At 46.8% G+C, this 23,670-nt stretch overlaps 1 protein-coding gene and 1 long non-coding RNA gene across 3 annotated transcripts in view; one reads left to right on the top strand and one right to left on the bottom strand.

Annotated features, from left to right (window-relative positions):
- Positions 1-5,710: 5,710 nt before the first annotated feature.
- On the top strand, positions 5,711-22,454 carry LOC132402592 (uncharacterized). The gene is made up of 3 exons (XR_009514968.1): positions 5,711-6,039; positions 6,755-6,839; positions 16,625-22,454. It is a non-coding gene; the product is annotated as an uncharacterized LOC132402592 (long non-coding RNA).
- Positions 9,472-23,670, bottom strand: part of LOC132402587 (interferon-inducible GTPase 5-like) — a 28,667-nt gene continuing 14,468 nt past the window's right edge. For both annotated transcript variants that reach the window (XM_059985481.1, XM_059985482.1), the window contains exon 3: positions 9,472-11,518. In XM_059985481.1, coding sequence (XP_059841464.1) covers positions 10,259-11,512 — 1,254 coding nt within the window. In that variant the 5' untranslated portion in view covers positions 11,513-11,518 and the 3' untranslated portion in view covers positions 9,472-10,258. The remainder of the gene's footprint in view (positions 11,519-23,670) is intronic.

Here is a 23,670-nt window from a genome sequence, read left to right as displayed (position 1 = left end):
ATGTAAACAGCTTGAACAATTCCACAATCGCACCCTGCGATCAATCATGCAAATCCGCTGGCAAGACCGTATCTCCAACCGGACAGACCTGGACAGAGCCAATTCCACAAGCATTGAAGCCAAGGTTTTGAAGGCTCAGCTCAGATGGACCGGCCATGAGATCCGCATGGAGGAGACCAGAATGCTGCGTCAGTTGTTCTACCGTGCCCAAGGTTGCCCAAGGAAGAGGTACAAGGACAACCTCAAGTCAAACCTGAAGTGGGCCAAACTCCAGCCCCACGATCTCGAATACACTGCTGCTGATCGGTCCAAGTGGCGCAATCTATGCTCCAAGGCAGCAAACAACTTCCAAGCCAACTGGCGCATGCAGCGCCTCAAAGCGAGTCAAGAGAGACACAGGAAGGCGTCCGATCCTGCCCCAACAGGTGGTGTTCCTTGCCCCATCTGCAACCGTACCTGTGCTTCAGACTTCGGCCTCAGAAGTCATAGGCGAGCCCACAGACGCTGACTGCGCAACACATTCGTCTTCCTCGGATTTCGAGAGACTACTACCACACTATACTCGTGTTGGGAGTGTGATTATTGTCCCTAAGCAGAAGAGCTGTGCCCGCACAGAGTCGGGGGGGGGGGGGGGCGAGTGGGCGAGTATCGTATTGACTTTTCCCTTGGTTTGTGTGTGTGTGTGTGTGCGCGCGCGCACTTTATTCCCACGCGATTTTATTAATTGTCCGCGTGTGTTTTATTGCCGATCCCACTACTGTAAATTGTATGCTTGTGCGTGTTGCTGCAGTTGCCATTTTCCCACGTTTGCCTTCTGTAAATAAAATCCTTCAGTACCAAGGATGCGTGTCCAGAGTCCTTGTTCTTGAGACCGATCGAATCTGTTTCCTCATTTATAACAAATGGCGCTGCGAGCAGAATCTCAGGGGTCTTCGTTGGACACAGGCGTGGGAAAATGTTCTGGAACAGGGGCAAAAATGCCAGTACGGGCACCGAGGATAGGATTCCCGGGTAGACCGACGAGAGAGCGAGGGATTTGAGCGCTTGGCCAGCCTGCTGGCGGACCACGGTAAACGGGTAGACTGGTCCGAACAGTTGAACCCACGTGGCGAGAAACTGGGGCACCACGGTTTCTCCCTCCTTAAGAAGTCACTAATATAGCCGCAGCAGGCGTGGAGGAGGAGGGGGTGCCCGAGGACCCTAGGTCCCACAACCACCCTCAGCCCTATGCACCTGAAACCCTGCACGCTCGACCCGTCACTACGTGATCCCAAATCCACCTGGGGGGGGGGGGGGAATGCCACAGGGAGGCATGCCAGTGGTCCCTTCGAGACCACTGAGACCCGAGATTTCTCCCCAAAGGAGCTAACCCAGCTGGTGGATCGGTACAGCCAACGGCCGGGCGGGCTCCTGGCCGCGTGGTTGCTCCGGCTGTGGGATGAGGGGGCCCCAAAGTGAGCCTCACCAAGAGGCGGGCGCGCTGGGGAGCCTCTCTAACCAACAAAGTATCAACAATGCCCTACGGGCGACACAGCCAGCGATCCGGGAAGGCAATATCCTGTGCAGTGTACTTTGTGTTTCCTAACTTGTGGGATCGGGTGGTGACCGCTGTGAGGGTCCGATACCTCACCCTCCTGGAGTGGGATCTACACGGGCGCCCGCAAGTGAGGACACCCGGGTTGTTAGAGAGTGGGCGCTGGTCAGCGGCATCTCCCAGGGAGACTCCGACCGTAATGTTTAGAAAAGGCACGACTGACCGGTGCCCTAACAGAATACCTGGTCACCACCGTGCGCCCCGACTTAAAGTCAGTGATCCTGCCCCTCGTGGCACCAGCTAACGGGAGGACTCTGCGGGATGCCATCGCCCTCCTGGAAGGGCTTGAGTATATGCAGCGGGGGGCACTCACCCAGGTCCGTAGGACAGAGGCAAGGGCTGGAAACACAATCCCTCCCCGCTTTACGCGCAGGCAGCTGTACATAGACCTGTAGCGCGCAGGAGTGGACCGCGACAGCATAGACGGGATCCCCAACCCTGACCTCTACGCCCTGTGCAAGGAGCTTTGTGGGGAGGAAAACAGGCCAGGGAAAAAAGCAACGCCCGCCCTGGGCGCCCCCAACATCCGGACCATGCGGCCAGCCCACGCCGGCACTAACTCGCCCTCTGCCCCTCTCCCACTCGAAACTGTCTGTCCTACCCTTAAGAAAGAGTTCAGAGAGCTGCTGAGACAGGAAATATCCCATCTTCACCAGCAGGGTAATTCACCCACGGGGTGGCAGACTGCCACCCCCTCCCATAGGATGAAGGCCAGGGCCCCCTGCGCATTTACTCCATCGCCCTCTCGGGCCTGGCCACATATACCCGTTGCTGTATATTGGGGAAAGGGAAACACACAGAGGTGGATGACCCTCGTCGACACTGGTGCCCAACACACCATCATCCCGGGCAAACCCACCGGATGGAAGGGCACCGAGATGCAGGTAGAGCGCTCTGCATCAAATTCAGCTTTCCCCAGACGTCCCACTCACACATTACATAGATGATGTCCTCCGGCAAGGTCCATCTGAGACCGTCGTCCCAGAGGCACTTGATATGTTAATCTCCTCCCTTAGGGGACGTGGCTGGGCAATTGGCAGTGAAAAGGTACAAGGCCCCGGCCAGAATACCATGTTCCTCGGGATTCACTGGCACTTAGACATTCCCGAGACTGCCAAAAACAAAATTTTAAACTTTGCTACCCCCTCAAATAAAACGGGCACCACCGGCCCAGTCCACATTTACACCGACTCTTGGGCAGCGGCTAACGGTGTGGCTGTGTGGATGGCCCGGTGGCATGAGATGGGGTGGGAAATCCATGGACGCCCCCTCTGGGGACAGCAGCACTGGTGGTTCATTTGGGACCAGGCTGCCCACAGAAAAATTTCAGTCCAACACGTGAATGCCCATACCCAGAGAAACGCTGGCGAAGCAATACATAACGCCGCTGTGGACCAGGCTGCCCAAATATGCCGCGCCACCACTTCCCCACCAGAAACCGACCTCAGTGCGCAAGCTGCCAAAGGTGGCCATCTTGGGGCTGACAGCACACGGCGTTGGGCAGACCTCTGTTGCCAACTGCCCCATGTGCCGACAGGGCCGCCGGGTCACATTCGTCGCAGCACGGGAGCGGGTCGCATACGGCAGATGAACTATATTGGACCTCTCCCACGCCAAAGTCAAAAGCAGTATGCCCTGTCGATGGTGGACGCATACTCTGGTGTCCTGGTGGCGGTGCCCTGTAAGAGGGCCGACCAAAAGAACACCATCAAAGGATTACAGTATCTCTGCTCCATCTATGGAGTCCCCTGGGAGGTACATTCCGATCGGGGCTCTCACTTTGCTGGGGCCAAAGTTGGGCTGCTGAGGCGAGGATTTCCTGGCTGTTCCATATACCCTATCACCCACAGGCTTCAGGATTAATTGAGAGGATGAACAGGTTTAAAGAAAAAAATTCGCACGCTGACGCCCTCTCGCACACTGCAGGGGAGGTTGAGCGTGCTGCAGCAGGCCGTTGACCAGTTAAATACACAGCCCATCGGCCAGGGTGGGTCCCCACTGGCCCATCCCCCGGCAGAGGACCCGGGCAGAGTGTGGATACGACGGCCGCAAGGTCCCCCCCCCCCCCCAGGGGGAAGTCGCGCGCTGTCCAGGTGACACCCGTTGGGTCGCGATTCCGCGTAAAACTGACTTCTCTTGTCTACATACCCGACGAGAATGAGTCTGTTCCTCACTCGCCCCACCCCCTACAGAACAATGGCGTTACTCGAGTCAACCCTCCCGGTCACCGCGATGATCGGCTTCGGGACAGCTGCCAACACCTTCCTCAGGGTCGCGTACGAGTTCGTCAGCAGCACCAACAGACCGGACTGCCGGATCGGCATGCGCACGCTGATGACACCCTGCCACTCACGCCGATCCCGCTGAACCTCTACACAGACTGTTTGCTCCTGTGGCTTTAGGTATATCCGTTTGGCGGGAGCCCAATGGCAGTCCCCCACAACTCCTCTTACCACTACATATCTTCCAGCGAAACCCGATGGGGTGTGATGTGCTTCAGGAACTGGTATTTCCCTCCCTACAATTTGACCTCCCTCCGAGTCCCGACCCTCAGGGTTATCTCTCAGCCAGTGAGCAGACCCAGGGAATGTTGGTGCAGGCACCGAAATGAGCACAGTTCCAACCTTTCAGTTGGCCACAGCGACTGTGAGCGAGACTGGTATCCGGGCGCTCCAGTGACCACTGCCGATGGTGCCGCTAAATTGGGGACTCCCTGGACTTTGAATGGGACCCACTGGATTTCCGGCCACCGCGCCTACCCGTGGTTCTCCCGCGAGCTGGTACCAGCACATGTGATGTCCTTTATCCACCCCACGAACGACCTGTGTGAGCACCCGGCATACTGCGGCCATCGGGGCATTACGGAGGCGGAGAGGTTCTGGATGATAGCCTTTCCCGGATATGGCACGGTCCGATTGTCCCGTGAGGTGATCCAGATGACCAGTGTGCTGGAGGCGCTGGCCAACGAAATGGCAGTAGCACTGCAACACACCGAAGATGCCCTCACCCGAACGGCATCAGAGCCGGCAGCCGTCAGGATGGTCACCCTGCGGAATCGACTGGCCCGGGATTACAGACAGATAGACTTACTTTTTTGATCCCGAGGGAAAATGGGTTTCGCTGCAGTCGCACCACCAAGAATAGTGAAGAAATATTGCAATATAAACCATAAATAATTAAATAAGAATAAGTTAATCACGCCAAGTGGAAAAAATAAGTCCAGGACCAGCCTATTGGCTCAGGGTGTCTGACACTCCGAGGGAGGAGTTGTAAAGTTTGATGGCCACAGGCAGGAATGACTTCCTATGACGTTCAGTGTTACATCTCGGTGGAATGAGTCTCTGGCTGAAGGTACTCCTGTGCCTCACCTGCTCGCGGCTGATGCAGTGACTGGTAAGGAGTGCTGCATGTTTATCCCTGACGAGTCGAGTAACATTACCCACTTGGCTGCTCACATTCGGGACTCGGTGGCTGAAATTCAAAAATCGAGGGACCAGCTCCTCCAGCAAGACACCTCACTGGGACGCTGGTGGCCGTTTATGTCCCTGGGGGGATGGTGGGCAACCGTCATCCACTGGTCGATTACATAGGACACAGTGAGCAGGAATGTAAGATATCTTAAAAGGAAGTCTTACACTTAACTACTTCCAAGCTTAATGCTAATTGTGACTTTATAGAAATAAAAAAAAGGCATACGTGATGTGAACAATTTGGCAAGCACAACATAATACTGTCCACACACAGCGATGATAACGAGAATGAGTGCTTGACGAATGGAGTGAGTTCCGAGGGGTGGACTGTATTGGAGTGACCGTGATATCACGTGACAACACTTTTCTATTATCTGGTCGGAAGACACGCCACCTGCCAATCAAGGTTTTACCTCTCCCCGCCTTTCAACGAACTCCTAACCATTGGCCCTTTTAATTAGCCTTGTACTTCACCTCGGGCTATTGGCCTTTGTAATCAGTTTAACCCTGCTGGCACTGACCGAGCCATTGGCTGCCCTGTGAATCACGTGGGCTGGGCCTGCCAGTCCTGCTGCACTATAAAGGAAGCCACGTGTGCTCTTTCTCCCTCTGGTCTCCCCCCACTTTCTTTCTCCTGAGACTTCCTGTCCCATGATCCTTTCCCTTCTCCAGCTCTGTGTCACTTTCGCCAATCACCTTTCCAGCTCTTAGCTACATCCCACTCCCTCCGGTCTTCTCCTATCATTTTGCATTTCCCCCTCCCCCCACTACTTTCAAATCTCTTACTATCTTTCCTTTCGGTTAGTCCTGATGAAGGGTCTCGGCCCGAAACGTCGACAGTGCTTCTCCTATAGATGCTGCCTGGCCTGCTGTGTTCCACCAGCATTTTGTGTGTGTTGTTTGAATTTCCAGCATCTGCAGATTTCCTCGTGTTGTGCTCTTTCTTGCTTTCTCCAAGGGACCACACTGCTGTTGGTGAGTTGTGCATTGAATAAGGTTGGGAGTGTGGGTATTGTCCCTAAGCAGAAGAGGTGTGCCCACACAGAGTCGGGGAATTGGGTATTGTATTGTGCGTGTGTGTGCGTGCGTGTATACTTCGTTCCCATGCGATTTTATTAATTATCCGAGTGTGTTTTATTGCTGGTCGGACTACTGTAAATTCCTCATCCTCCTATACACCCAGTACATTTACAACTTGAGTGTCCATATTCTGTTCTACCTCCACCTACAAGTTTGTAGATCATTCTAATGTAGTGAGAGTCTGTCAAATAATGATGACTTGGCAGACGGGGTGGGGGGGGGGGAGATAGAGAGCTTAGTGACATGTTGTCATGACAACAACATTTCCCTCAATGTCAGGAGAACAAATTTTACCATTTGAAGAACCCAAGCAATCACATTTATGCTGCCAAGGACCCAAAGATCCCTCTGTATATCAGTACTGTCAATCTTCATACAACTGTCATACAACACAGGACTTGTGCTAATATTTTCGGACAGTATGGGCTGGATCACAACACGTGCTGTGTAGGGCTGTATTTATTAAGTTTTGTTTGTTTTTTTTTCTTTGAGCTGTGTACTGTAGATGTGTATGGTTTATGACAATAAACTTGAACCCAAAAGGGAATGCATACTTTAGAATGCTGTTGTTGGATGGCAGTTCAGCACTCAACACCATAATTCCTTCCAGACTCGACAGGAATCTCAGAGACCTCAGCCTGCACCCCACCTTCCGCTGCTGGATCCTAGACTTCCTATTGGATAGCCAACAGATGGTAAGGATGAGGTCCCTCACCTCTGCCCCTCTGACCCTCAACACAGGTGCCACCCTGGGTTGTTTCCTGAGTCTCCTTCTCTACTCCCTTTACACCCATAGGTGTATGGGGTTTAGTGGAATCCAGGATCAGCCATGAAGGAATGGCGGTGCAGAATCAATGGTCTGAATGGCCTAATTCTGCTCCTAAGTCTTAAGGCCTTATGGTCACAGGGGACTTATTTGAGCTAGTGTTCTCTAATTACTGATGTTCTGCAGGGATCGGCACTGGGACCTTAGTTGTTTATAATATATATATATATATATATTTCTATATATATATATATTTCTATATATATATATATTTATATATAAATAAATGACCAGGATGATAATATAGATGGGTGGGTAAGTCAGTTTGTGGATGACACCAAGATTGGCGGAGTTCTGGATTGTGTAGAAGACTGGCAAAGAGTGCAGTACGATACAGATCAGTTGCAGATATGGAGCAATGGCAGATGGAGTTCAAATGGCAAGAGTAAGATATTAGTGCTGTGAATGAGTTTAACAATCGGTCATGATGTTTCTGAATGATGGACCAGAGGCAAGAGACTGAGTGTGTTTCTCCAGGTTCTGCAGCCTGTGTCTGGATGTTGAATACATCTTGTTACTTACAGGCAGACAATGCTTCATTTGCACAGGAGTTGTGAATGGGAATGTGTTTGTGGTTAGTTCAACATCTGAGCTTCTGAAGGAAGGAAGGTCACTGATGAATCAGTGATGAAGTTTGCACTGTGGATGCTGACCCTAGGAATACCGGAGTGTTGTCCCGAGAATATTGTTACTACAATTGGCCAACCCCAATTGTGTTGGGAATTCAGAGCTTTAATCTCATTGGTTAAGGACTGTGCCATTGCTGTTTCATTAATGTATGGTTAACAGTTAATTTCTGTGGCAACTTTGTGAGGTTGGTACATCACCGGCCCCAGGGTGGTCAGATACCTATAACCATATAACAACTGCATCATCGAAACAGGCCATCTCGGCCCTTCTAGTCCGTGCTGAATGCTTACTCTCACCTAGTTCCTCCTACCTGCTCTCAGTCCATAACTCTCCATTCCTTTCCTATCCATATACCTATCCAATTTTACTTTAAATGACAATACCGAACCTACCACTTCTACTGGAAGCTCGTTGCACACATCTACCACTCGCTAAGTAAAGATGTTCCCGCTCGTATTACCCCTAAACTTTTGCCCCCTAACTCTCAACTCATTTCCTCTTGTTTGAATCTCCCCTACTCTCAATGCAAAAAGCCTATCCACGTCAACACTGTCTATCCCCCCCATAATTTAAACACCTCTATCAAGTCCCCCCTCAACCTTCCATGCTCTAAAGAATAAAGACCTAACTTGTTTAACCTTTCTCTATAACTTGGGTGCTGAAACCCAGGTAACATTCTAGTAAACCTTCTCTATACTCTCTCTATTTTGTTGACATCTTTCTGATAATCCGGTGACCAGAACTGTACACAGTACTCCAAATTTGGCCTTACCAATACCTTGTACAATTTTAACATTACATCCTAACTCCGATACTCAATGCTCTGATTTATAAAGGCCAACGTACCAAAAGATTTCTTCACCACTCTACCCACATGAAATTACAGCTTCAGGGAACTATGCACCATTATTCCTAAATCACTCTGTTCTACTGCATACCTTGACTGTAATTGTGTGTGATGGACACACTGGGCTGTGAGGATCTGGCTTTACTCTAATGATGAATAACTGACTCTCGGACCTTGATTTTATACATAGTGCAGGGTAATATTTCTGCTCCTGATGGCCCACCATATCTTGTGGATGCTCCTGTTTCTGCCTGGATTTGGCTGATACTGGACAGATTTGCAGCAACTGGATTGGAGAGGATGAGGTTTGTCAATCCTTCAGCAGAGCGATTGAATCCTTCCAGAAAATGAGATTTCCCCAGCACGAGTGTCCATTCTGTGTATTGTGAAATCCAGCAGACTGAGGGATCCCATTATTGATTAAAGGCTCTGTACAATATCAGTAACTTTCAGAACATCCAGCCCTCACTGAGTCAATGAGTAGCAAATGAGGAGGAGTCCAATTAGTGTAAATGCAAGACGCCTTTTTCCCCTGTTGTTGGGTGGGACTCTTACTTGAGGTAATACAGTGAGTGTGACAGGTGAAATACTTAATAAGTACCTGAGGAAATATGTGGTGGCAATGTGGAAACACCTGCCAGTGGAAGTAATGGATTTAGATTTGCTTTCAACATTTAAGAGAGATTTGTAAATGTACATGAATGGGGAAGCATGGTTGGCTATGGTCTACATACTGGTCGATGGGGCCAGACAGAATAACAAGTCCTGCAAGGACTAGATGGGCCGAATAGCCTGTTTTTATGCTGCGCTACTCTTTGCATTAATGACTCTATGACAATGTATTGTATTTCGGGTCAGTAATCCTGTCAGCTACTGTGCAGTAAAACCTCTGTGTTGTTACCCTGCCCTCTCTCCTGATACATTGAGTCACCTGGTTGCACTGGAGACGGGGATTTGTGAAGGTTAATGGAATTCATCGCTGTTCACAAAGAATGAGCACTGACCAAGAGGCAGTTGCTTGCTTTTGTCAGATCTTTTAATCACAATTCAAAAGTACATCGAAATATTACAGATGAAGAAAACAAACATTAAGCTGCACTATGATGAAGGGAATGTGCACACTACTTGTCAGATTTAGCTACTGCATCAATACTTGAACTCAATAACACAGGAGATTGTGTTTAAATTCCAGCAGGGCTGAGGAAATTGAATTTATTGAGCTGAACGATTCGACATCGAAGCTGGGAACAGTGACACAAATCCATACCTTACTGGACCTGGCACTGGATAGGGGGAAGAAATGTAATCATTGTCAATCTGCTGTCACTGGAACTGTTCAATGGTAGGTGAGGCACCAGACCCTCCAGTTCTGATGCAGTGTCACTACCTGAAACGTCGACTGTTTATTCTTTTCCATAGATGTTGCCTGACGTGCTCAGTTCCTCCAGCATTTTGTGTGGGTTGCTTTGGATTTTCAGCATGTGACATTAAACATCTACAGCAGGATGACTGAATCTAAATTCTGATGCTCAATGCTGCAGATACTGGAAATCTGAAATAAACCCTGAAGAGGTGGGTGGGTCATTGGGTCAGGCAGTGACTATGGAGAAACAGCTCCCAGAAATTATGGTAAAAGGGATAGCCTTCCTTATAAGGGTAACAGGAAACACTTGGACTCAAGCTGTGTGAGGATTAACAGGAGTCCTGATGTATTGTTTATTCCCCCATTGATGCATTGATTTCCAGTATCTGCAGAATCTCTCGTCCAGATGGGTGGGTTTCAGAAAGACCTTGATTTCGGGTGCTAGATATTAGGATGGTGTGATGTCCCTCTGGGGTAGAGTAAGACGGGCACTCTGATAACAGCCTTCAGGGGAAGCGGCTGCCTTGGCATTTTGCAGGACAATTTTAGCTGTCTCCACCATTGCATCCAGTGAACTGTTCAGCATCATGAGAGTCACCCCAAAGGATGATGTTGCCCCAAAGATAGAGCCTATAATGGGGACAAAATCAAGGAAGGGCTCGGCGATTGTCAGCACCATTGCCACTGTGCTTCTCTGCATCAACAGCACTACCTGCTCACGTGTGATCTCCCCAAACACCCAGTTGTGCTCAGTACCTTTCTTCAGATCCTCTACACTGATCCCCACTCTCTGGGCCAGTTTGCTGAGTGACGCCTCATCCAGACCAAGGGTCATCCGTATGTACAGGATACCAGTGATAATGAGCGCCAGGTCACAGGCAAGGGACAAACCCGGAATGGGAACTACACCGATAGACCCCGATACGGCAGACAGCATCTGGATGAAAGGCCGCAGAGCCTGACATTTTCTCTCTATAGCCTCTTCAGATGTGTTGGGGAGAGCTGTGATGAATAGATTCTTCTGTGTCTCAGAGAGATTGGATACCACAGCCTCCCTTAATTTAGGAAAATCAAACTGGTCAAGGTCAAATGCAGAACAGAGGAAAACGGGAGTATTTTTTACCCCTGCTAACTCTAGTGAGGAGATACAATATTTCCTCAAGTCCTGGAACATATCCTCCTGGTTGTAACCCTTCTTGCGGCTTTCTGCCCTGATGGTGTCGTCGATCTTAGAGCGCACCAGGTAGAAAGGTTTGCCTGCCTTCTTCAGTGCTTCAGCCAATAACTTGTCATTCTCCGTGAACCGAGCAGCAGTGACAATGATGCCCAAATCATACTGGGAAAAGTTGGTTTTCTTCATGAACTCTTTCACCGGAAACTTTGGTGTGTTGAACCCGGGGAAGTCATCGTACTGAACGTTAGGAAGGGTGGGGTGAGCGTAAGGTGTTATTTCAGTGGTGGTCTCTTTACCGCCGGTAGGGGCAGCCCTTTCCTCATCCAACTCAAGCAGGGCATTGATCAGGGTCGATTTGCCTGACCCGGACTCACCCATCACTGCAATCTTGATCCGTACATTTTCGAACTGCTTGGATTTTTCATTGATGGCCAATTGAAGACCCGCATCTCCTTCACGTTGATAGGCAGCCACCAGATCCTTCACATCCTTGGTGCTGTAATACAGGTTGGATAGAACACCAGCCATTGCTCACTGAAAGAGGAAAACATGTTTATTATATTGGAGAAGGACGTTGTCGGGGAAACGCACAAAGTCCTGTTTGAACGAGCCAAATTAATTTAAATCAGCTTGTGGCACGCATGAGAGGATGGCAATGGTGGTTTGTCTTTCTATTTGGAGGATGGAAATAACAGGTGATTAACAGGTCTCCTGCATTTTTTAATTTATATTAATGATTCCATGAGAATATTAGTTCCATGTTTAGTCAATTTGTGAAAGATAGCAATGTTGGTGGTACAGCCAACAGTGGAGAAGGTTGAGATTACAGCAAGATCCAGATCACTTGGGAAGTTTGGGAAAAGAGTGGCAGTTGGAATTTACCTCAGATATGTATGAAATCAGTAATTTCAGAAATGTAAGTTGTGCAGGCCAAATACAACATCAGTATCACGGGTAGACAGGGCAGTGAAAGAGAGGTTTGAAGCAACACACACAACATACTGAAGGAATCTGAACTCTAAGCAGCATCTATAACCATCAACATTTCAGGCCAAGTCTCTTCACCTTGACTGGAAAAAAAAGGAAACGTCAGATTAAGAAGGTTGGGGGAGAGAGGAAGAAGTACAAGGTGTTAGGTGATAGGTGAAACCGGGAGAGGGGGTGGGGATGACGTAAAGACCTGGATAGTTAATTTATGAAAAAGCTAAAGGGGTGGTGAAGAGGGAATATGATAGGAGGAATCAGAAGACCATTGAAGAAAGAGAAGGAGACGATAGGAGGTGATGGGCATGGAAGGAGATAAGGAGAGAGAGAAAAACAGGAGTGGACAGTATTGAAGGTGGTGTAGAGAAACAATTACTGGGAGTTCAGGAAATCGATGTTCATGCCATCAGGTTGGAGGCTACCCTGATGGAATATAAGGTGTTGCTCCCCCAAACTGAGTGTGACCTCATCGCAGCAGTGGAGGAGGCCATGGGCTGATATGTTGGAATGGGAATGGGAATCAGATTTGAAATGGATGCATTCAATTTTACTTTCAATTTGGCCTTTTCTGCTTGGAGTGACAGGACAAGAGGTGACCTCATAGAGGTGTGTAAGATGATGAGAGGCATTGATTGTGTGGATGGCCAGAGGCTTTTTCCCAGGGCTGAAATGATTAATATGAGATGGCATAGTTTTAACGTGCTTGGAAATAGTTACCAAATGGATGTCAGGGGTAATTTTCTTTACACAGTGAGTGGTGGATACTTGGAATGCACTGTCAGCAACAGCTATAGAGGCAGATACAATAGGGTCTTTTAAGGGAATCTTATATAGGTACATGGAGCTTAGAAAAATAGAGGGAAATGCAGTAGGGTAATTCTAGGCAGTTTCTAGAGTAGGTTACATGGTCAGCACAACATTGTGGACCAACGTGCCTGTAATGTACTGTAGATTTCTAAGCTCTATGTTCTATTTCAATAGAACTTACCATTCTAACACAAGCTTTGTACTCTCAAAATTTCACTGTTGAAGTCCTCCCACTTACTAAGTACACCTTTGTCAGAAAAGAGCCCGTCTCAATGCACACCTGCAAGATCAGTTCTGGTACCATCAAAATTAGCCTTTCTCCGATTTAGAATATCAACCCAGGGACGAGACCTATCTTTTTCCATATTTACTTGAAACTGATGCCACTGGGATCAGTAGGTGCAAAGTGTTCCCCCAACACAAACTTCTGTCACTTGCCCTGTCTCATTCACTAATAGCAGATCTAGTATTGAGCACTAAGGGACATTGGGACTTTTATGTACTGATTAAGGAAACTTTCTTGAACACATTTGAGAAACTCCATCCCATCTAGTCATTTGTCAGTATGGGAGTCCCAGTCAACATGTGGAAAGTTAAAATCACTTACTGTGACAATCTTCTGTTTGCAACAGTTTGCGTTCTCTTTACACATTTGTTCCTCTAAACCCCCTGGTCTGCTGAGTGGTCTGTAATATAGCCCTATTAACATGATCATTCCTTTCTTATTTGTCAGTTCCACCAATTATGCCTCACTAGATGAGTTCTTCATTCTGTTCTGACAGAGCACTTACGTGACATTTTCTCTGCTTAGTACCGCCATACCTCCTCCTTTACTACCTCCCAATCTGTCATGTCTAAACCAAACGAACTTCAGAAGATTGAGCTGCCAGTCCTCCTCCTGCAACTGTCTCACTAATGGCTACAATGTCGCAATTACAGTTGGTGATCCATGCTCTGACCTTATCTGTCTCTCTTATGATACCGCCAATATAAGATGCTCTATATCACAGATGCAAACCACTCAGCCAATCTAATCTGAACAGAACTATTGTTCTGCCAATGTCATCGATCTGAAAGCAGACAGTAGACTTCCACACCTCTCCCTTTGTGTACTTACCCAAACTTCCCTTAAATGTTGACTTTGAAGTTGCTTCCACTATTTCCACTGACAATGAGTTCCACACTCTCATCGCCCTGAACATTTCACTTTTCACTCTTAACACATAACCTCTAGTTCCAATCTCATCCAAACTCTGAAAAAGCCTGCTTGCATTTCCTTTACCTAGACACTATAATGTCCTGGTTCACTGTTGTACTGTAAGTATTTCATTTAGCAGTTCTGTGCAAGCATCTGTTCTGCTAAAGGCCTTTTTGGGTTATTGCTGAAATAAGGGATTATGAGGAATTTGTGTCATCTAGTTAGGATGGTGGAAATGGAGGGAGGTTTTTTTTTGGTGAGGGAGACTAAGTTTGGTTTGGGGCTTTTGTTCGGCAGCAGATGAATAGAGAAGATGCTGGGGAGAACCGGTCGTAGGATATGACCCAGTGGGGACCCGTTGGTTCGAGATGGATTGCGAGCGACGTTCGGAAGGTGGTGTGTGCTTTCATATAGACCCCAGTGCATGAGTGACAGTGAAGTTCAAGATTGAGCTCCAACTTGTGCACATTTGACTGTTCAATTAGAACCAGCCCTTTTTATTTTTTTTTCTTTTCTTTTCCTTACTAACCCTTTAGTTAAGTAGGTTTCATAAATATAAATACTTTAATCATGTGCAACTATTTCTGGGCTGTCTGGGTTATTTGGGTTGAACTCCACCTGCCACATCTCAGCCCAGTTCTGCATCCTACTGATGCCCCACTGTAATCTTTGACAATCCTCCAGACTATCCACATCACCCCCAAGCTTTGTGTAACCAGACGGAAGCAAATTGCACAGCATCCACACAAACCAGGGTATGGGGTGGGAGAGCCTTCTCAATCGCATGGTTTTGGCAGGATCAGAGTGTGTCTTCCCTAGACTTACACAGCCAAGGAAGCCAGTGGAGCTTCACACCATATAATTTTGTATCAAATCTCTTATTATCATCCTGTGCTCCAGTGAATAATGGTCTAACCTGCTCAAACTTTTCCTGTAACTCAGGTCCTCAAAACTTAGCCATAACGTTGTAAACTTGCCCTCTATTCTTTCAATTTTATTTACATCTTTCCTGTAGTTAGGCAATCGTAGTTGCACACAATACTCCAAATATAGTCTCACCCATTTTTTTCACTACTTCAATGTAACATCCTAACTGCTGTACTCAGATTAATGAAGACCAATGTGCCAGAAGCTCTCTTTACGACCCTATCTAACTGTACCAGTGATACCATATTCAATGAATTATGGATCTGTGTTACCAGACTCCTCTGATTTACCACACTATTCAATGCCCTAGCATTCTCTGTCCTAGTCCTACCCTGGTTCACCTTCCCAAAGTGCAACACCTCACACTTGTCTGCATTAACTTCCATCTGCTATTTTCAACCTATTTATCCAGATAGTCAGGATCTCACTGCTTTAATAGGCTTCCTCATTGTCCACTTTCACCCCCATCTTGGAGTCATCCAAATATTTGCTGATGCAGTTTTCCACGTTACCACCCAGATATTCGATATGGATGATAAATAATATAGAAGTGAACACTGATCCTTGCTGCACACCACTGGCTACAGGCCTCTCTTAGAGAGCTCACTGGTATCTGCCACGAAACAAGTGTATAATACAATCTATTACCTGATCCTGAATGCCAAGAGACTGAATCTCTTTGACTAGACTCCCATGAGAAGCCTTGTAGAAGGTGTTACTAAAGTCCATTTAGACTACATCCTTCATCAAGTTTCCTGGAAGCCTCTTTGAAAAAAATCTATAAAGTTTGTTAGATGTGACCTACCACGTGAAAAGGGATCCAGACCATCTCTAAAAAGTCCTTGTCTGTCTTGCGCCTGTCAGTTGGAGGGGAATTGAACAGACAATGCAGAATATACCTGTGGCTGGTCCCCTCAATAATAATTATATAACTTTAGATAGTATTGAAGGGACTACATAATGGGCGGAGCAACAGTGAACAGGACTCTGGCTCTGAGCTGATGCTATCGCTCAGAAGAGCAGAGAGACGAAGAGGACTACTGTGTTGATAGAGATTCCTTAGAGGAACAGAGATGAGGTTCCTGAGGCATGATAGAGACACCCGGATGGTAAATTGCCCACCCGAGTGCCAGGATCAGGGATGTCTCGGATCACGGCCATGGCATTCTCAAGGGTGAGAGTGAGCAGCCAGTAGACTTTATATATCTATATCACCTGTGATATAGATCCCAGGGGTTCAATATCCTTGTGGTAGGATGGCTCGAGTTGTTTGGATGGGTTTAAATTAATTTGGTGGGGGATGGGAACTGGGGTGATAGTGTTGAAGAAGAGTTAATTGGTTCACAAACAGAAGCAATGTGTAGTGAGCCTCCTTGCAAGAAGAGGCTGATGATAACACAAAATTAAAGTCAACAGGATGGGTTGCAAACAAAAAGGCAGTCAAAATCGAAAATGGTGACTGCAGGAAAAAAGGTGTTATATTTGAATGTGTACAGTATATTTTGAATAAGGTCAATAAACTTGCAACACAGATACAAGTATGATGTTGCAGGTATCATTGAATCATTAATGCGGTCATCCATTTCTTATTCCTCAGTTGCACCCATATGAGCCTAGTAGATGAGCCCTGTCTGTCCTGTCTGAGCACAGAGGGACTATGTGTCTATGACTAGTAATGCCACTCCTCCCTCTTTCATACTTCCCACTCTATTTTATCTCCACAGCATCAAGCTGCCAATCAACCTGATCAAAGGAAGATCTGACCTTCTGTTCTTCTACTGCGCAGCTCCACATATTATCTCCTTAACCTGACACAAATAGCAGTAGTTCACCCAGAATGAAATCGGTTCCTTAGTTAATGCCACTGCAGACTGGATAATGGGGAAGTTCATGCAACTGGCAAATGTGTTCCATGTACTGCTTCTAGCTCGAAGACCATTGGTAACACCAGAGTGCTGGTACTAAGCAAAATTAAACTGGTTCAGGGAGACAGATCACAGGGGTCAAGAACAGAACAGGGAAGGGAGAGGTCCAGAGTGAATGGCGCACTATGAGGGATTGCTTTACAGGGTTGATCTCGATGTAGAAGGAGAAACCCACAGCAAAGATCATGGCACAGAGAGAAGAGTCCACAGGCAAGTGTGGAGATGCCAGAACTAGGAAGATTATATAGTTTCTTGGCCCAAGAGTTTGTGTTGGAAGGAGGGCAGAAGCAGTATCGTAGGAAGGGTGGATCACAGTGCTGCAGATGAAATAGCTGGTTTACAAGCAGAGGCAATGTGTAGCCAGGGGAGGCAGTTCATAGGGCAAAGTTGCTGTTAACGGCATTAATTGCAACATAACAGGAGGAAAAAAGCAAAAAAGGTGTTGTATTTAAATGCATGCAGTGTATTGAATAAGGTAGATGAACTTACTGCATAGCTACAGATTGGCAGGTTTGATGTTGTAGGCATCACTGAATCATGGCAGAGAGAAGATTATAGCTGGGAGCTTAATGTCCAAAGATACACATTATAACGAAAGGACAGGCAGGAAGGCAAAGGGAGAAACGGTACTCCATTGGTAAAAAATGAAATCAGTTCATTAGTCAGAAGGTGTTGAATCATTGTGAATATAGCTAAGGAACTGCAAGGATCAAGCGACCATGCTGGACGTTATATACAGACCCCCAAACAGTAGTAAGGATGAAGTATACAAATTAAAGTGGGAGATGGAAAATGCATGTCCAAAGGGCAATGTCACAATAGCCCTGGTGTACTTCAATATGCAGCTGGATTGGGAAATCAGGTGGGGTTGGATTACAGGGGAGGGAATTTCTAGAGTGCCTATGAGATGTGTTTGAGCCCACCAGAGGATCAGATAATCTGGATTGGGTGTTGTGCAATGAGCCAGAATTGATTAGAAACCCAAAGGTAAAATAGGCCTTAGGAGCAAGTGATCATCAAATGATCAAATTCACCCAGAAATAGCTAAAATCAGATGTACTAGTACTACAGTGGAGCTAAAAGAATTACAGAGGCAGGAGAGAGCTAATGAGCAGAATTGATTGTGAAAGAACACTGGCAGAGATGATGGTATAGCATCAGTGGTTGTAATTTCAGAAGGCACAGGATACATACATCTCAAAAAGGAAGAAATAAAGGAAAGATGACACAACCATGGCTAACAAGAGAAACAAAACCCCACATAAAAGCCAAAGAGAGGGCAGATAATAGAGCAAAATCTGGTGGGAAGTTAGAGGATTGGGAACCTTTGAAAAACCAACAGAAGGCAACTGCAAAGTCATTAAGAAGCGAAAGATGGAATATGAAAGTAAGCTAGCCAAATAATTAAGGAGGATCCCAAAAGTTTCTTCAGATACATAAAGTGTAAAATAAAGGTGAGAGTGGATATTGGACTGCTGGAAAATGATGAGGTAGTAATGGGTGGGGCAAAAAATATCGCAGATGATCTGAATGTGTGTGAAGCTATCATAACCAGAGATAAAATTCTTGGGAAACTGAAAGATCTGAAGGTAGATAAGTCATCTGCACTATATGGTGTACACTAGAGTTATGAAAGCTGTGGCTGGGGAGATCATGGAGGCTTAGAAATGAGCTTTTAAGAATCACTAGATTCTGGAATGTTTCCAGAAGTCAGGATAACTGTAAATGTCAACCCTCTCTTCAAGATGGGAGAGAGGCATAAAAAAAGGAAACTACAGGCCTATTAGTATGACCTCAGTGGTTAGGAAGATGTTGGAGTTGATTATTAAGAATGAGGTCTCAGGGTACTTGGAGGCACATGATAAGATAGGCGACAGCATGATATTTTCAGGGAAATATCTTGCCAGACAAATCTGTTGGAATTCTTTGAAGAAATAGACAATAGACAATAGGTGCAGAAGTAGACCATTCGGCCCTTCGAGCCTGCACTGCCATTTTGAGATCATGGCAGATCAATTCCTATCAATACCCGGTTCCTGCCTTGTCCCCATATCCCTTGATTCCCCTATCCATAAGATATCTACCTAGCTCCTTCTTGAAAGCATCCAGAGAATTGGCCTCCACTGCCTTCTGAGGCAGTGCATTCCAGACCCCCACAACTCTCTGGGAGAAGAAGTTTTTCCTTAACTCAATACTAAATGACCTACTCCTTATTCTCAAACCATGCCCTCTGGTACTGGACTCTCCCAACTTCTGGAACATATTTCCTGCCTCTATCTTGTCCAATCCCTTAATAATCTTATGTTTCAATCTGATCCCCTCTCAATCTCCTTAATTCCAGCATGTACAGGCCCAGTCTCTCTAACCTCTCTGCGTAAGACAGTCCAGACATCCCAGGAATTAACGTCGTGAATCTACGCTGCACTTCCTCTGCAGCCAGGATGTCCTTCCTTAACCCTGGAGACCAAAACTGTACACAATACTTCAGCTGTGGTCTCACCAGGGCCCTGTACAAATGCAAAAGGATTTCCTTGCTCTTGTACTCAATTCCCTTTGTAATAAAGGCCCAACATTCCATTAGCCTCCTTCACTGCCTGCTGCATTTGCTCATTCACCTTCAGTGACTGATGAACAAGGACTCCTAGATCTCTTTGTATTACTCCCTTGCCCGACTGTATACCGTTCAGATAATAATCTGCCTTCCTGTTCTTACTCCCAAAGTGGATAACCTCACACTTATTCACATTAAACGCCATCTGCCAAGTATCTGCCCACTCACCCAGCCTATCCAAGTCACCCTGAATTCTAACATCCTCATCACATGTCACACTGCCACCCAGCTTAGTATCATCAGCAAACTTGCTGATGTTATTTTCTATGCCTTCATCCAAATCGTTAACGTAAATGGTAAACAGCTGTGGTCACAATACTGAGCCCTGTGGCACCCCACTAGTCACCACCTGCCATTCCAAGAAACACCCATTCACCGCTACCCTTTGCTTTCTATCTGCCAACCAGTTTTCTATCCATGTCAATGTCATCCCCCCCCCAATGCCATGAGCTTTGATTTTACCCACCAATCTCCTATGTGGGACCTTATCAAATGCCTTCTGAAAATCGAGGTACACTACATCCACTGGATCTCCCCATCTAACTTCCTGGTTACATCCTCGAAAAACTCCAACAGATCAGTCAAGCATGATTTACCCTTGGTAAAGCAGGATTGAGAAAGGAGAATCGGTTGATGTTGTGCACTTGCATTTTCAAAAGGCCTTTGACAAGCTGCCACACATGTGGCCACTTAACAAGCTATGAATCCATGGTATTACAAGAAGGATTCTAGCATTGACTGGCAGGAGGCTAAGAGTGGGAATAAAGCAAGCCTTTTCTGGCTGGCTGCCGGTGACCTGTGCTGTTCCACAAGGATCTGTGTTGGGACCAATACTTTTCACAATATATGCCAATGATGTAGATGATAGAATTTACTGTTTTGTTGGAATGTTTGCAGAGTGGCAGTCAGTTTTGAGGAAGTAGAGGAATGACAGAAGGACAGATGGATTTGGAGAATGGGCGAGGTAGTCTCAGATGGGATACAATGTTGGGAAGTGTTTAGTCATGCACTTTGTTAAAGGAAATGGTTGAGTATTTGCAAAATGCAGCGCAAAGTGACATAGGAGTCCTTGTGTAGGATTGCCTAAAGGTTAATATTCTGCTTAAGGCGAGGAAGACAAATGCAATGTTAACAATCTTTTCAGGAGGACTCTAACATAAAAGCAAGGATGTAATGGTGAAATTTTATAATGCACTGGTGGGGCCTCACTTGCAGGATTGTGAGCAGGTTTGGGCCCCTTGTCTGAGAAAGGATGTGCTGAGGGTTCAAAGCAGTTTCATAAAAATGATTCCAGAATTGAGCATCCTGTCAAATGAAGAGAGTTTGATGGCTCTGGGCCCGAGTTCCCTAGAGTTCAGAAGAATGAGAACTGACCTCATTGAAACCCATCACATGGTAATAGGCCTTGATAGAGAGGATGTGGAGAGTATGTTTCCGATGGTGTTAGAGTCTAAGACCAGAGCACAGTGTCTCAGAATACAGGGGCATCATTTTAGAACAGAGATGAGGAGGAATTTTGTTCACCAGAGAGGGGTGAGTCTGTGGAATTCATTGGAACAGGCTGCTGTGGAGGTCAAGTCTGTATTTATATTCAAGACAAAGGTTGATAGTATCTTGATTATCAGTGCATGAAGGGATATCAGATTCAGATTCAGTTTATTGTCATTTAGAAACCAGAAATGCAATGCAGTTAAAAATGAGACAACATTCCTCCAGAATGATATCACAAAAGCATATGACAAAACAGACTACACCAGAAAATCCACGTAACGTTTGGCAATCCCCAACCCAGAGTCAGGAGAGGCTGCTGCATATTAATATCGTGCTGCCGTCTAGTGCGTTCTCCGGAAAGGAGCTCCAAATCCGCCAGACAAAAACAAGACCAAAAACTAAAGCTACAAGACCTGCACAAAACCACATAATTACAACATATAGTTACAACAGTGCAAACAATAGCATAATTGATAAAAAAAAAGACTATGAGCACAGTAAAAAAAAATAGTCCAAGATGTTAAAGGACTGTAAGTTCAAAAGAAATCATCACAGTTTCCACAAGTCCCCAGGGTCCCGACAGACTCGCCATCCCACGCCGGCAGCAGAAGGGAGTACCCCTGGGACTTCCAAGGCGCCACCCGACTCAGCCTCGCAGATGCAGCAGACACCGAAAGTGAACTGAGTCCGTTGAAAGGACTCCGAGTCCGTCGAACCTCCGAGCCGATGACCATCCCCTCCGGCACAGCTTCTCCGAGCACCATCCTTTGCTGAGCGTATTAAGACGGCCCCGCCAATTGCCATTGGCAACGCGACCCTGGGGACTGGGGGCCTATTCTTCCCGGCAGAATCCCGGACCTCACAGCAGCAGCAGCAACGAAAGAAGGTCTTCCTGGAATTTCCTGATGTTTCTCTGTTCTTCCACGTCCGTTTTCAATTGATTATGATTACGCATTGCACCCCACTTCACAAATATCAGATAATCAGAGTGGCCGCTGCAAGCTGTGTCATGCCACCATCTTGGAGATGGGGAAAAGGGTGGGGATTGGAGCTGAGAAGAAATTTGGATCAGCCATGATGAAATGGCAGAGCAAAATGTGGAAGAAAATACCCAGAACCGATACTGTATTGATCAAGGAAGGGTTAATGATCTTCAAATGTAAAATCAACATCTACTGTGACTAACGTACTCTGTGCTGTGGACAATGTGCCTTTCAGTCCGGCTGATTAAAATAACTATGTACTTCTTTGTTCCAAGAATCATCACATGTCTGATATACTCTTTTAGCCTGCCTGATATAGTCTTTTGAGAATTTAACACTGAAGTAGATGTATAATTGCTCAAGGACATATCCTGCAACTTTGCTACTCAACTGCACCGCCATTGAAGTTCTTTCTTCTGATCTGTGTTTTTTTTTTCGTATGCTTGGGATATAAATAACAGCATGACCCATTGTCAGGCAGAGTCTCAGAAATCCGCTTTTAGGAGATGAGTTCTCCATGATATCATGCTACAATAAAGGAGTTCTGAAGCGATCTCCCTCTGTGTCTGAGTGTTAATTTGTTTTCTGAAACAACAAATGGCGACGAGGATGGGATCCTCTTAAGGTCACAGGGAAATTGGCTGTATGGGGGATCTTTTAAGATTCCGTTAATATAAATCTGGTGGGATGAAGTAGCTAACAGGATTGGAGACCCTAATTGGGAATTCGGGAATATAATGGGCTGCTTTGAGAAATGGATGGAGGTGGCAAAGAGGCACCAAGCCCCAAAACAGAAGAATAAGGAAAAGACACTGGGGAAGGCTGCCCCTCCCACAGCACCCCTGGTTGCACCATCACCCTATCCTGCTATGCCTCAGAAAATGGCCCTAACCCCTGTTCCTCTGTACCCCTAGATACCCCAGATGGTATCAGCAGGATCAAGAGGCGGAATCATGGTCCCAATATTGGACTGGATGGAATGGTGGATGAAATAACAGAGGTGGTTACTGCTTGGCGACAGCAGAACCAGGGCACAGAACTGCTGGTGCCTGTGGCCGAGGTTCGTGAGGATCCACCAGAACCCAAACAGGGAGCTCCTGCAGATAGGGTACCGAGATCACCTGTGCAGACCCGGAGCAAGGCGAAGCCACTCTCGCCTGACTTGTCCACTTCCCATGCAGCTCACCAAGCACCGGAAATACTGATTGGAAAAACCGCCATCCTGAAACCATGGACACCAGCCAAGGCTAGGGCAATGGTGGCCAAGACACCTAACCACACCAAATGGCCAGCCACCTTCCGGCTGGAGCAAATGTGTGAAATTTATAAACCACTCCAGGGTGATTTGTGGACTCTTTTAAAATGTGTGTATGGCAGCTCTTGGGCTGCGCTAAAAGACACTGTACAGGTCCCATCTGGGGAGAATCGTGATTGGTGACCTGACGATAATCAGGAGGGCAATGAATCTCTCACACACTGGTTACAGCACAGGGGGAAAGAAGCCATCATGAGAGCAGCCCAATGCCACAGGGATCTAGGGGAAGCTACTCGATGCCTGTAATTCAAGGATGAGGGGCCTCCTGATTTCATAGCAAGGTTTAGGAACACCTGGGAGGAATACGCAGGGGTTCTGCTGGAGGGAAATGGGCCATTGGCTATCCAGACCTCTGCCCCCCTCAACTGCATGCTTCCCCAGCAGGCACAGATTTGTAAGATACGTAATCACAACTGACAATCACAACTGGCCTGAGATAGTTACC

Source organism: Hypanus sabinus, chromosome 12 (assembly GCF_030144855.1).
Source record: "Hypanus sabinus isolate sHypSab1 chromosome 12, sHypSab1.hap1, whole genome shotgun sequence".
Lineage (NCBI taxonomy): Eukaryota > Metazoa > Chordata > Chondrichthyes > Myliobatiformes > Dasyatidae > Hypanus > Hypanus sabinus.
The sequence above is the reverse complement of the archived record's forward strand: the minus strand, read 5'-3'. Positions and strand labels throughout refer to the sequence as shown.